General features: G+C 43.4%; 1 protein-coding gene across 1 annotated transcript; it reads right to left on the bottom strand.

The window, feature by feature from the left end:
• Positions 1–11,058: 11,058 nt before the first annotated feature.
• LOC129592920 (melanopsin-B-like) lies at positions 11,059–14,911 on the bottom strand. Its single transcript, XM_055489075.1, has 5 exons — positions 14,628–14,911; positions 13,503–13,698; positions 12,565–12,842; positions 11,719–11,801; positions 11,059–11,421 (listed from the first exon to the last, which is right to left on the bottom strand). Exons 1-5 carry the CDS (start codon positions 14,909–14,911, stop codon positions 11,111–11,113), a joined length of 1,152 nt encoding a protein of 383 aa, XP_055345050.1. The 3' UTR covers positions 11,059–11,110.
• Positions 14,912–15,202: the final 291 nt, after the last annotated feature.

Raw genomic sequence — 15,202 nt, 5'->3', positions numbered from 1 at the left:
GTACTTTGTAGTCGCAAATGTTTCAGTCCTAAACGTTCTGTGACATTATGAAGAGCCAATTTTAGGAGAAAAGCTATGTACATTAGCATTGTATACTCGTATTTTCGTTTCCCCGAATAATTATTGATACAGAACGTACTGTAGGTATATCGGCAAATCAACTTCGAAAAGACTAATAAAGTTAATATCTATAATGGCGTTTTACAACGACGGATTAACTTTTTACCACAAATGCTCGCCAACGATTCCGTTGTATTTTGGTTACCTATTTTGTCCTATTTACCGGCTATTTTACTTTGTAGAGAAAACATTGCTGCATGAATAAATATTACGTGTATTTTGCGCAATGTTTCGAAATTACGGACAAATACAGCTGAAGCGATCAAACGTGCCTGTTCTTACAGTATTAAAGATTTAAGTTTTAACCCCATAGCCCACAGCGATATCGATAAGGTTTGACTAAGCAGAACAGTTTTGCAGCAGTCCTTAAAATTACCTAAAAATTATTTTGTAAACAACATGGTGGTCCTCTCAGCCCATCTCATTCGTTACTGCTCTTTGTTGTTTGTGGGGATTTCCATTTCCCCACTGGCATGCTTTTTTACCGGATCTGCAGCACAGTTGTACTGGCTGCAGAATGCAGAGTTGTGCTGCAGAATTCGCTTGATCAGTCTTGGTTTTTTTGGTGTGTCGGCAACATCGCTAACACAGTCAATAAAGTCCTGGTTGTTCTGCCGAGGATGCGCTTGGCGCTCATACGACCTCGCGTTATACCGAGTAGGTTCTAAAGGGTGAAAATCCGAGCCCTGGGAAAACGGAGTTTATTATTTATTACTATAGATTATGTTAGAATTGGTACACTATATATTATATATCGTATCATAGGTACAAGGCATATATCGTAGAATAGACCACACAGTCACAGTATGTGGACTGCGCTTCCAGTGTTCCACTCACCAGTCCCAAATCATATACTGTATTAAAATGTTCCGGCTACCATATTATGTATTTTGAAAATGGACCGGTCTGCCCTCCCAGTCCGTTGTGTCTTTTGATATCTTATTCCGGCACCCCTTTGACTTCTGTACTATATGCCGGCAGCCGGCTAGTTGAAAATTCAGCATGAACAACCGCCCTTGTTGACGACTGATCGCTTATCAGTTGCACTCGTTTCAAGTGCTTTTCGAATTTTTCTATCGGTCGGCGTACATCTGTACGTGCAGATGCGGGCGGTTGTTCTTGCTGTTCATCTGTACGCATGAACAAAATCAATAAAAACGCATAAGGATCAAGGACACCATTATCAGTTTGCAGTACGTATGAGGGGATAAAATTTGTCCCTAAAGAAGACGAGCATCATCCCGTGTTGAGCGACCTGACTGATACAGAAATGGTACAGTCCCTGTGCGCTGATAATAACCTAAGGACTACGATTGCAACGAGGTCGGAAGGGAAGTCATAATAATATTATAAACTGCAGTATCTCGTAACAGCACCGGCGTGCAGAGGCGAGTGCAAGCGCTGGGCATTGCTGTTAACACATAAGTATGTGTTAACTTCTTTACAATTTTAACAAGCATCGTATGCACTTAGCGTCAGCGGGCTAATTTAATAGCATGCACACATTGGCCACAGGCAAGCTGGTGCGCTTTTGCGTTTGATTCGTATTTATTTATTGGTTTCCTTCGTGTTCAGCAACGATGATTACACACTACGGTTACAAGTTCCAAAAACAACCAAAATCATTCCCTTCCACAAATTTATTTCTGCCCGGCAAAGTGCCTAAAACTGCGGCAGCGTTTCCCTTCATTATCGCTAGACTGATGCGTTGTTTTAAGAAAGCGGTAGATCGGCTTTCTCCTGTCTTTCCCCGAATTAGGTGTCCAACGAAGCTGACTATATCTTTCGCAGCTTCTCCAAGCACGCCAAGCGTTTCCACCGCGAATGGATAGAGCAGATACTGTTCTCCGAGGGAACGGTACTTTTGTCGCTTCCGACTTTCCGCTTGCCGAGCTGCTGTACCAGCCGCTTTTGCAGTTCCTTTAAGGTACGACTGTGCCATTGTATCTGCGCATGTGGCATCCCATGCCAGCTGTTTTCCATCACGGACAGGTACCGTTTGATGTTTGATTTGCGTTTGATGTTTGTCCGAGTATGATGTACAATACATAGTACTAGTACATGGTGCACTTTCAATCCAATCCATGTTAACGTACGGTCTGCAACATACCAAGCGCGACACATAACGGCCTACCATTGATGACCAACCTTACAGATTCTGTAAGGCTACTCTTCGGTTATAAATATTGGTACGTGTGCCTTGTGCGCAATTTGTGCCCTGCAGTCTTGCGGTTTAAAGCTATTGTAAAAATTTTATACTCTGTGCTGTTGCTGATCCGACCAGGTGGAAAATTTTTCGAAAAGGCAGTTCTTCAGTTTTGGTTCAACACAGTAAAAGGTTTTATTTGACCACGGATTGCTCTTAAAATGAAGCAGTTATTAATTCTTTTATTTATTGTTTACCATGTTGCGTGTTTTCCCAGCGACTGCAGATATTATTTATCATCCAACGATTCCTTGTCCGAGCTTGTGTATTGCACATTTTCCAATTATGTGTTTCCAACCTGCGACCGTAGTTTTGATCTGTGTGGCTGTGAAAGAACTCGTAGTTTTAATGTGACTGATGTCCCTCCTGGACTAATTGATTTAGCTATTGGCACACGTGACGATGCTGCAAACTGTTTCCTGGTAACTTTTCTTCCATTACCACCATTATTCAACCTGACAAGTATTTGGCTGCAAAACTTCTGGGTGGCTCCAAATAACCAACCATTTCCTGTCAACGAATTTTTTAACAATGTCAAAAACTCGTTGAAAAGGGTTTCTCTCTTGGACATCCATCTACCAATCATTACTCGAGAAACGTTTGCCGGATTTTCGCAGCTGCAATGGCTACGTCTCGAGCGCAACGGGCTGTATGAAATCGAAAAAAATACTTTTTCTGCAGCAAATTATCCAGTCCAGTTATTCACAGCCATTTTCCAGGTGACACCTTTGACAGTTTTTATAACCAAACACAACAGTTTGGTGAATCTCGACTGGGCAGTATTTGAGCCTGTTGCAGAAACAATTCAGGTAACACCGTAACACGTGAAACTGTTCTAATTTTTATAGGAAGGTGACGGCCCAGCTTAACTTACGAGAAATAATTAGAAAGCGCACTCGCTTTTTGCGGGCACTGCATGAACGGACCGTAGCGTGATATTGACAGTATGGGTCAGAATTTACATAGAACTTGCGGATAGGTCATTATAGGTGTTCGGAAATCGTAAATATCAAATTGTATACGGCTCCTGTCAAGTGATTTAATTTCGGCTGATGTGCTGGGCGCGCTCACCTCGAAAAATGCACTTACCTATGCATGCTGCATAGTAGTGTTCGCCGCTGAATATGCGGTCTGTATCGTTGGATTTGGTAACGCATTTGACGGGTCACTGCCCTACTCAAGGGCTTCGCTGTATTGCATACAGTGAAGATACTGTGTAGTCTGTATTGTATGAAAATACAATACAGCCCCTAGAGAACCGCGTTGGACGGGTTTTAAATTGCCGACGACGGATCTAAAAAGCAGCATTTCCGTACAAGTATCAGTCCTTCATGTCACCTTCTTAAGCAAACAATAATCTTTTGGTGGTATTGGTGACAAGAAAGACTTGCACAAGAAATCTGGTTTTTAAATGAATCCTTGACCTTTTAAAAACTACCTGTCACGTCTTAGTACTTTACTGCACAACCTTACAGCACACAGTGACCGCATACAGCGTACCACAATTGATGGCAACTATGTGGTTGCTACGTCACATCTCCCCCCAGTGGGGAACCCACTCACAAAAAATAAAAAATAAGTACAAAATCGACATTAATAATATTCAAAAAAAAATTTCACGAATGTTAATCGGTTTCGGTTCCACCACTGGCAAGTCGAAGGTAGTGCTTATTTCCGTTTCTCGCGCTTCACTTTCTTACGCTTCCCAGGCACATTCGGAATAACATCCGGTTCGGCCTCGGCGTCCGCAACAGTGGCTGTCGCCTCGCACTGGCTTTGACTTGGGCGTGCACTACAGCTGATTCCGTCTCCGTACGCCGTACCGCTATCTCTCCGTTCTTCGGTTCCGTCCGCCGTGCACCCGTAGGCGGTTGTTTCACCCTCAAACAACACTTCTGCATGATCCATTTGTGAACCTTCATTCGCAGAATTTCTGCCATCCCGCTTCTCCAGCGCTCGGCACCGTTCCGCTAGTTCATTCAGCTCTCTGCTTACGGTATCTAACACGCTCCACACTGTATCCAGCGAGTCGTCTGCGCTCTCCGATGCAATGTTGATTCCCATCACATCGAATTCTTCCTCGATGAGCATGGTCCGTCTCCCGCCTTGGTGCTGTTCCCGCTCTTTGGGTTCCGAGCGACACATCCTGGCGATGTGGCCTCGTTTACCACAGTTGCCACACCGGACATCTTTCGCCCAGCAGTCTGTTTTTCTGTGGTCCATGTCGCCACAGGAGTAACATCCTGCACCTCCTCCGTGCAGCCGACTGGTGCCGGCGGCATCGCCACCGCGGTCGGCTGGGCTGCTCCCTCCGGCAGGCACACCACCACTCCTCCGGTTTTCGCCTGTGCCGTCGCTTCTTCCCCCAGATCGGGCCGATTGACCTTGACTGCGACCTTGGCCACGCCCTTCTGCATTCGTTCGCACGATGGCTACGTCAGCCACTTCCGTGGACGCTTGGCCACGCTTGGTGGTCTTGGCCACCTCGTATTGCTGCGCCATCTCCAGGGCTTTTTCGAGCGTCATGAAATCTTTGGTCTTGAGATGCTGAAACCTTGGCATCGTTGGCCACACCGTTCAGGAACGTGGACGACATGTTCTTTTCCAGCACGTCTCCGGGGAAGTTGCAGTTAATTGCTTCCTCCGCAGCTTGTTGGAAAACTCCAACAACGTTTCCCCGGCCTCCTGACACAGCTGGAAATACATTGCCCACTCCACAGTCGTGTTGGTCTTTTGGACGTATGCCTGCTCGAGTTTATCCACAATCTGAGCATTGGTTTAATCGTCCGGGTCACGCGGCAGGCACATGGAGTGCAGCATTTCCATCGCGTCCACGCCCAAGGCTTTAGCCAATCGTACACTAGCTGATTGATATTCCTAAGCCAATTAATGCTTAGTAGTCTAGTACCTTACTGCATGCATAGTGCGTGACCTACAAAAGTTCGTTCGTTTTGGTCGCTCATTTCCTGAATAAAAAATATGATGGAACATCAATACGCACTGCAAAGATTCCTGGCAAACTGAGGTCTCTCCAACTAGATATGTATTCAGTAACTAACTATTCAGCCTGTTTTTGGTTACATAATCGCAACTCTGGTCCCCATCAGTCACGGTTTTGAAAATCAGCAAATAATGCACAGATCTAATGGTGCTATGAAACACTGAGTGTATCTATATTTGTAGGAAATATATATTGATTTCAACAGCATGGAGAACATCTCTCTTGACCGCACGTTTGTGATGCCCAGGTTACAGATGGTCAGTTTATCTGGAAACAATTTAACAGCAATTGATGAACCAGTACTTCAAACGATGAGCTATGCTGCGGAACGAGCCTATCTGGATATTCACTGGAACCCAATATGTCCGAACGATAAAGAATGCAAGTGTCTTTCAATGGAACATATTTTTCGATGGCTGCAAAAGACACCTCGCAACAACGACGCCATACGGGATTATCCTACAGGAAATTACATAGACGATTATTCTTGTGGTACTTATTTCGTTATCCCAACGAGCGATTACCATTCGGGAACAACACACATTTTCCAAGATTCTCCTACTGGTAGGCGCCATCTAATAAGGAACTATTGGCAGATGCTGGAATATTTGCAAGAATTGGATAAAAAAAGCAACAATTCAGTTAAAGACTGATTAATTAACGAGGGCTCCCGGCAGTGCACCAAATCACATAATTATACTCCCCGATATTCACATTTGCTGCTTGTTAAACGATGTATTAGTAGCATTTCAATGATTATGCAAACTTAAAATTACTAGTAACAGTTTTCGCTTTTGTCCAGAAGCATACATGTTATACCAACCGCCCTCGGCACGCTTGATTCGTAAAAACCACCTGCTACTGCCACTGGTATGAATAAGAAAAACAAAATCATGCATCAGTATTCCGGAAATCCCAGACTCCCAGTCATGGACAATGGTCGTTGCTTTATGCTAAAAATTGTTTGACAATAAATGCATGCGACATCTGCGGCGAAAGTGGGCACGGTTAGGTTACCGCAGATTTCTTTTTCACCAAGATTTCCGTAGCGAGTACTACTTTCGTTGGTAAAATCATAAGGTTTTAATCGCTTTAAGGACTAAAACGTACGGCGGACGTCTTGGTCGGCCGGACGCTATGGTCGGTTACACACGTCATACAAGTACAGTACAGATAGGAAAAACCTGAATACCAAAGGGCACAAAATCACAGCAACACAAATCGTGGCTGCTGCAGCGACTGACGTTGTTAAGTTTGATGCTAGCTGTCGACTGCAGTGCTCACTGCTCAGCATGCGCTCATGTGCTGCCAGCTGCGTGTAGTGAGATCCGACCAGCCGCGAGAACAAGGCTACTGTCCGGTGCCGAGATGAGCTATCGCTCATCATTTGCCGATTTGCGATAAGCTGCCGGTTGGTGCTCAAATTCTGGTTGACATCCAGGGACACTGGGTCCCAGCGATTTGCGATAAGCTGCCGGTTGGTGCTCAAACTCTGGTTGACATGACCCAGGGACACTGGGTCCTGCGCTCGTGAGCGATGTTGCCTCTTTCACCGTGCGAAAAGTTCATGCGTGTAAGGATCGGCCCACGGGCAGACCAACGCAGACCAAATTTTCCCTTCCACTATGAAGTTCTTGCATAATCTTGCTTTGGCTAGCAACGTTACAAAAACCATGGTGCATGGCAGGACATTCCAACCTTCACACCGCATTAATTAACCCAGCTGTTTGCATTACGTATTAATTGGTGTAAATGTGCGCTCGCGTATTGACACATTACGTATCGACATGCCTCATTGAAAATAATAAATCATATTACTCTGCTAATTTAGCAATCTTCCTTTGTGTACATGAACGCGTGTGGAAAAAGTTTAATCTGCTTTATTCACCAGCTCCCACGGTCAGTAATGTTACACTAAGTTATTAACATTGGCATCGTGTACACAATCGACACTGGTGATATCCAGATCAGTACCATCCACCGTGACTTTGTCAGACCGATAATTACCTATGACGGCCACCTCACCTTCCATCCGGCTCTGCGTTAGAAAGGGTCGCTGCCGGAAGTAATCCTGCAGCCAGGCGAAAGACTGGGCACAGCGAAGTCTATACACTGTATTCGCAAGCTTGTCGGCTTCTGTTTCGTGACCGGAACGACGCCTAGGGGTTCGTTTTGGTCGCTTTCTATTAGATAACGATTAATTCCTCTCTCTAAAATCAGACTTTGCAGATCTTGTAAACTTTCGAAGGTGCCCGCGTCGATATTCTGTATGGAACATGTGTTGAAGATAACCATGCGCACACGCGGAAGTCTAGAGAAATCTTGCCACCGGATGACCAAGTCGGTTCCGTATCCGATTTCTAACTGAACCAGGTTCGGCAAGATATGAAGGTCATACAACTTGGAAGTGACGGTTTGTGTTCCGCATTTGTGGATAGTGATCTCGATGATTTGCTGACGAATGGGATCCACTACTTCTGGGTGCAGTGGATCTTGAGTTTCATTGCGTTCGATTAGTTCCACGACGATCGCGCGGTTCGGACTCAATTTGACGATGGCTCTTGCGTATGCAGCAAGAGCATCACGGGTTCCCCCGCTCCAGCAGTTCAGTGAATAAAACGTCTTTGAGAGTTGACTGTATTGAGGTTCGGCTGACGGATCGCAGTGCGGCGTAAAAAACCCATCGCCGCAAGAAACGTTGCGGTATTCAAGACATTCTGCCATGGTTAAATTATCACTACGAAAAGGGAAGGTTATTTCGTTTACCGGTTGTGGGGAATTTTGAACTCCATATGCAGGATGATGTGAAAGAATGAACGGCAAAAATACTACCCAGAGCTTTTTCGTAGCGGTTTTGGTATAGTCTTCCGGAAATTTGAGCGTGCAATTAACTTTCTGAGGCATGTTTAATAACTTCGGTCAGAAATAATTTCAAATTAAACCGGGTTATTTATAAAACCGTTTTTATCGCATAAAAACTGCAAGCACGTAATTTAGAAATATGAATAAAAAATTTATGAACACACATTTGGTTTCAATTTCAGCATTTTAAGCCCATTCCGCTTTTATGAATATTAATAGGTAAAAGAGATTCTCAGATTCCTTCGACGTGATAATGTCTTGTGCCTACGTTGCATCGGATAAAACAGTGATTTAATCAGATTTAGCAATGTCAGTAAACATGCTTCTATCTTCAGTATAATCTACGCTCGGAAGTGGATATTTTAAATGGGAAATAACCATTTGTTTTTGTTGACTTTTATTAATATACCGGCGATCCGGCGTCAAGTCTGTTCATCTGTGAGATATACAGAATATTAACGGATTCATAGAAAACACCCATAATCAAAGCACGGCATTAAAATAACCTTCACATACTGTACATGTTTGTCCAAACAAAAAATAATTACCTATCACAATACCAAATCAGTAGCGTTCGAAAATCATATAAATGCACAATGGATTCGGTTCGCAGGACACCGATTTACAACGTTACTTGACGAATTGGCTTCACTGTTACACCCTTCATGAAAACGCTCCCCGATTCTTCTTGTAATTCCACGGCACCAGCACCACGTTGTTGTGGGGTAGCGCCTTCACCAGCGGCGAATCAAAACGCGCATCCACCCGTAATCCGGCCCGGGTGACGCTTAACTGGACGTAATCATCTCCGCCCAATCCCTCCGCCAGTTTATTGCTAACATCGATCACGGCCACCAGCAGTCCGTAGAAGCGCGACGACGAGCGCGGGTGGTAGCCGTCAACGTCGACGCGAATCTGGCGGACCAACGGATTGGGGAACTTGCGCTTCATCTGGTGGATGGCGTCCTCCACGGCGCGGCTCATGGCGCCGTTGTCGGCTTGGAAGTAAATCACATTGGGGCTCGACGTCGGGACACTGTCCTCTTTCAGTTCGGAATTTGGATCGTTGCGGCATTTGATGTCGATTAGGCGGTATGGCTGCGGATTGTTGGGATCGTAGACGCTGTAGTTGCAGTAACGGTTTAACGGGTTTGAGGGTTCCGGAAGGGGCGCGAAGGTTACCGGGGCGTGGGTGGTGGTGCGGCGTGCAACGGCGCAATGCACCAGAAACAGAACAAAAACACCGTATAAAAATGACGGCATGTTTCTCTTTATTGATCGAAAGCTAAAGTATTTGAAAGGTGCAAAAACACGTAGCGTTAACTCGTTTTATGCGTAGAAGTAAAATGATACAAGTGCTATGATCTGTCTACTAGCTATTTATACAGATGCGAAAAATTCCACTGCACCAAGAAAAACAAGATAAGATCTTTTGCCTTCGGAAATTTGATTACATGAGCGTCGTAAACAGTGAATGAGCTGTCCGAACTTTGCGGTTGTTTTGCGCTTTGCTGTGCATCTGCCTGCTTGTGCACAGGTGATTCAGCCGGCGTAACGAACAATTACGAGCTGTGCTGCTGAATGTTTGCCGCGAAAATGTTGCCGGCTTCCGCTAAATCCTCTTTTATGTACTCGCAGTCTCGCATGTATCCGTAACTGGCACGTAAAAAAGATAACAAAAAAAGTTCGTTTGAATTAACGAATCAACTGCTGAAGGTGATCGTTGCTACTTTAAATACAAACTACCGGAAATTAGTAATGTGGGCAATATTTGAATACGCGGCTAAAAAAGCGTCCCAGTCACCGCTTGCGCACGTAATGTAGGGGACGATCCTAAAAATTAGTGCATTACAAGTTATCATACGTATTATTGTACGTATATATCTATATCTATTATACATTTGTCAAGTACGTATATACCGGTAACAGCCACAGGTAAGTAATTTAAGGTGATTTAAGTTGCTGCCTTGAAATTTACATAATGGGTGGCACATCCTAGCCCACACAGATTGTGTGCTGTGTAGTGTGTAGGGATAGCAGAACCCGCTTACATTAGCCCATGCATCTGCAACGTGCAGTGAACACGCTACCCGCGTACAGTTTTCCCGTACACACACTCTGTGGTTTAAATTGTGTCATTACAATACTGCCATTACAGTATTGCCAAGTAATGCCCTGCCTTAATCTTTTTTTATTTTTCTACTGAATACCAAATTCGCAGTTATGCTCATATGACAGAGTGTAGTGTACTACGAAATTACAGATACAACATTTCCCGGGTTAAGCGAACGGGTAATTTGTTTACGGTTTGTAAAGAGGTCATACTTCCTTCTACGCTAATGTTTTGATCAACAGCTGACGTTGAATGTTCTCCGTTGCGGTCAGGGACCACGAGTACTCAGTCCGTTAGCCACCCCGGTCGGAAATGGCTACGCACGCTGGGGTCACTGCGTGGGAGGATGTGTATCAATACCGGTGAAGGTTAAATGAGCCGCACCAGTTGGTTCGCACGGATACACAGAATACGTTCATAGAATGATGATTTGCGTTATAAAGAACGGATATACGGTACATCAACAAATTAATCAGCAGAAACTATTTTGCAATCCATCACAAAAATTTTTAATAGAGTTAGAAGGTTAGGTTACGTATTGCATTGCGTACGACGTAAAGGTCATTTACGTGCAAACCAATCCATGCATCAGTTTTCGGATCAATCCAAATACACACTAAATATTTTTTGTACAATATATACTTGCAAGTTTTTCTGTCATTTATTTACGTCACAGTAACAGATATAAAAAGGCACTATAGTACGTGGTTTGATTATACAACTGAAAAGCATTTTAAGTGAAGTAACAAATGTGTGTACTGAACTTGTAGTCATAGTAAACACTTTTAATTAAGCTTAATAAAACAGTTTACGCCATCGACAGATTGTGATTCTGCGTCGTCGGTGAGTTACTCTTCACCAGTGCGTGATTGATCGGCGACAAATGTACACCACCACGTGATTTGTGGCAGAGTCCGCTACAGCTGTGACCTTTCCTTGGCGGCACATTCCCAATGATAAACACAGCCGATGGTTTGCTCGGCCCGTCGACAAGAATATGGATGGAATTCCTGTGAGCATGATGATTTATTTTATCCCGCAGATTCTTCCATTCACTGTGCGCCACTTGCCGCATCTCCGTGCTGAGCAACGTGTACACAATAGGTGTCGTTGCACAACCTGTACATTTCCCATATGCATGAACATTTCATCAGTGCTTTGAATGATTTACTGCTTCGCAAATTTCGGGAATTCTGTACAATTTTTTATTGATAAAACATTCATGTTGTACTGCATCTCAGTAGGGATGTGCTCGTAATCAAAGTGTTTATGAGAAAACGACGTCGAGTCACAACAGAGGAAGAGGATTTTAGGTTACAAAACAAACTGCGGTGACCTATCGCGTGTCTAATTACGGGGATGATATGTAACGCGTAATTATCGTCTACCCAGTAGTGTGTGTAGTGTACTACTTACCGATCCAGGTCATTAGGATGAGAAACTGTGCAAATGCGGACTGCATTTCTGACACTTTGGTGGCGATGAGTCCATGTATGGCACTGTAAAATTTATGCCGATTTAGATTGACGAATTAATGTCGAATTTGTCATTCATCACTCAGCAAAGGCGAAATTAATGTTATCGTGCACGGGTCATTCAGTGCACGGTACGAGTAGGATTTTAAGAATTCTCAAATAAACTTCTTAACGGAAGTATCTATTAAAAGATAACAATCAACGAATAAATCAATTATTTTTTCAGAGCACCGGAATATTATTAATGTCAGTTTTGTAACAGTATACGGTACACTACATAATTATTACGGTACCGAAATCCATCAATTATGTATTTAAATAAATGCTCATTGGCTAATAAATTTTAGTTCTGCCGCCTACGTTGCAAAACGCCGCATTAATTACTAATAATAGGCATATCTCCATTAATAATTAATTACTCATACGTTGGTGTCTTAATATCTCACGTTAGCACCGGTACGTTATGAATTAATAAGAGATGCCGGTTTCGTCTGTACATCTGTGAACTGCATATGACGCATTTACTATGTAGTACCCGCTAAACCATTATAGCTCCCACTGACAACACACTCTGGACTTGGCACCTTGAAATCTTAAAATATTAAAATTACGTATAAATTAATAAAAAATGTCGGTTTATTCTATAAATGAACGGGCTGATGACGTATGTACTCAGCAAACAATGCTTGTCATCCATGATTCAAACCGCGCACATTGTCAATCGTTTCTGCGCGTGACAAACTACAAAACACAACAGTCTACCGTGTCCCGCCCACCGTTAGCGTACCTGGGAATGTAGCAGATAATGAACCAGGCGCAGGTAATGAAGGCAATCCGTGTCACCCGGAACTCGGCCTTCAGCCGCATCAGACGGATCCCGCGAGCGCCCTGCCCGCGGATTGCCTGATCATCCAGGTTGAATTTCGTTTTGGAGCGAATAACCACGGCGCAGATGATCAGGTAGCAGACGGTCATAACGGCCAGCGGCACGAAGGAGTTCATCAGCTTTAGAACGTACGTATATTCGGGGGATTTGACGGACATGATGCTGCAGCGTGATGCCACCTGTAAATGCGGAAATATCACGATAAATTAGTCGTTTTACTGTGAAAACTTTTAGAAACTCGATACACATATTAAAGGGCAAAAGAGATTACATAACATCCGTCACATAAATAAGGGGACTTAGTAATCTCTTTTCAAGCGCTTACGAACACGCGATGACTACTTTGTCTTAATAATAATAGGCAGATATAAATCAAACAATTTTTAAATTTACAAAATGCGTAGTATAAGTTGATTATTAAACTAACACTTGATTTTTATATAATTAAACATCTACTTCTTTTTATCAAAATAATTTCAGAAACGATTGTGAAAAAAAGCCAAGCTGGAGAAAACAGACGCTTTTGATTTGTAAATTATTAAGCATGACATACAGCATTTATAGATAGCTTTTTGTAAGCTCAAGTTTAACGCGTTTACAGCTTTATTTATAGTTTAACGCGTTCACGTTTACAGTTTACAAGTTTATTTCTCGATAAATGATGTTCCAGCCATCGTTCGTTGTAAATATTCATGCACATTTAATATGTAAAATCGATTAATTTACTCCGTTACCGCTTCTTTCAACAACCTAGCTTATTAAATTTCTGTCCAGTACGGTCCGACTGACGTAACCCGGAAGAATCTACTTAATTAATTTCACCGGGTGTGTTCGTTTACCTGTGAGAAGCCGTATTCGCCGCTGACCGGCACTAGCGGAAAGACCAGCACTAAAAACGGCACCAGCCACGTGTAGATGACCAGCGACGTGGCGACACTCTTGGTGTGCAGCAGACACATGGTGCAGTCGCTGGATAGGACCGCAATTAGCCGGTGGATGGCGATCGCCGCATGGGAGTGGGCGGAAACGCTTAACCTGTGGGCAAAGCGTCAACACTACACTACGGGCACAATATGCAGCTATTCTCGTATATCCGCTCATCCTGACTTCCGTAAACACTTCTCAGCTGAATAGCGGGGTGTCAATTAAACATGTAAGCGCTGCGGGATTAATACATGAGTGCCTATACACTATGCAGTGGGTTACGCGTTCAGGTGCGGAGACAGTTGGAGTATTGATCCGCCCCGACGATGCACCGTGAGGTTGTTATGAAACTTGCTCGCTTTCCGTAAATATGTGCTATTTGCGTATTTTAATGCGGTTGTTTTGTTGCATTTTCGAGTATTTTTAATAGTGTACCGCATAATCATCCCATTACTGGGTTAAGCCATGAAATTTCCAATAAATTATTCAGATGTTTTGATTCGCATTTGCTGTATAAAAGTTTTACTAGAGTCTTTCACAACCGATCACGATTAATATTGACACCTGAATAAAGCTACTTTAATGCTTTAGTGAATGGTAAATTTAACCCGGATTCCTTAAAAAGAGATAACAAAACAGTAAAAAAATACTGAAGTTCTTCTTTATTTAGGTAACCACATTTACGACAGCAGATGTAAACTAAACATGCATCATAAAGTACTTTGTATACTAGGCTATTTCAAAACCTGTTTCAAAGTTAAAAGGATGAACTTCATTTGGTACATAATTGACCATACCTTTAATATATTTAGAAAACTAATCTCGGAATTGGTATAAATTTTGAAAAGGTAAGTTTTCAGTACAGGCTGTAATTTATATGACAAAAGTTTGATGCAGTTGCGGAGTCAAACAGCAAGCGTTTACAATTAAATTGTAATAAGACCCGGTTGTGCAAGAACTAGTTTAATCTGCAACAACTATCGTTTAACTACGATTAGGCACCGCAGCAAATTACGCACAGTTGTATTACTTCCGCTTACCACAAAAAGTGTAGAAAAGCAAACACCACACAGCATATCCGCGACGGTCCCTCCTGGCCGGTGATCATGGTGAAGGCGTCATAAAACGAGCTGGTGCCGCACAGCAGGAAGGTGGCCACACACAGATTGATAATCAGGGCGTTTGTCGCGAAATTCTGCCGACTCAGTCGGCTGAGTAAATACAACGTCAACAGACTCCCCATCGTCCCGATGATACTCGTCGGGATGGTCAGTATCCCGATGGTGATAAAATGCGACGCGTTCTCCTTCATGGACACCGTCATGGCGTCATCCGTGGATGTATTCAAAAGCGGTGACCTTGTGCTTTGCTGTTCCATGTTGCGGGTGACGAATATCGAAGCGTTTTGAAATTTAATTACAACCGCCATCTTGCGCGCAACAAAAATACTTTTATCCGCCTTCGTTATTTTGAATACAGCTCGGTTTACATACTCAGTTATCGTTAGAAAATAAAGATTTGATAAAAATCACGGTTAGCAGCGCATCTGTGTGAGTCAGCATAACGTTGTGATCAATCGACAGAGGCGACTGTGGATGGGATGTAATTAACCCAA

This window comes from Paramacrobiotus metropolitanus, unplaced genomic scaffold, assembly GCF_019649055.1.
Source record: "Paramacrobiotus metropolitanus isolate TYO unplaced genomic scaffold, Prichtersi_v1.0 Parri_scaffold0000057, whole genome shotgun sequence".
Lineage (NCBI taxonomy): Eukaryota > Metazoa > Tardigrada > Eutardigrada > Parachela > Macrobiotidae > Paramacrobiotus > Paramacrobiotus metropolitanus.
The sequence above is the reverse complement of the archived record's forward strand: the minus strand, read 5'-3'. Positions and strand labels throughout refer to the sequence as shown.

What these genes read in the sequence shown, in the direction of transcription:
- LOC129592920 (XM_055489075.1), bottom strand. Translation starts at nt 14,911, where the DNA reads ATGACGGTGTCCATGAAGGAGAACGCGTCGCATTTTATCACCATCGGG. An exon ending in GCGAATACGGCTTCTCACAG is followed by an intron (nt 12,843 to 13,502) that starts GTAAACGAACAC and finishes CCGCATTTACAG; the next exon opens with GTGGCATCACGCTGCAGCAT. An exon ending in CATCCTAATGACCTGGATCG is followed by an intron (nt 11,422 to 11,718) that starts GTAAGTAGTACA and finishes GGAAATGTACAG; the next exon opens with GTTGTGCAACGACACCTATT.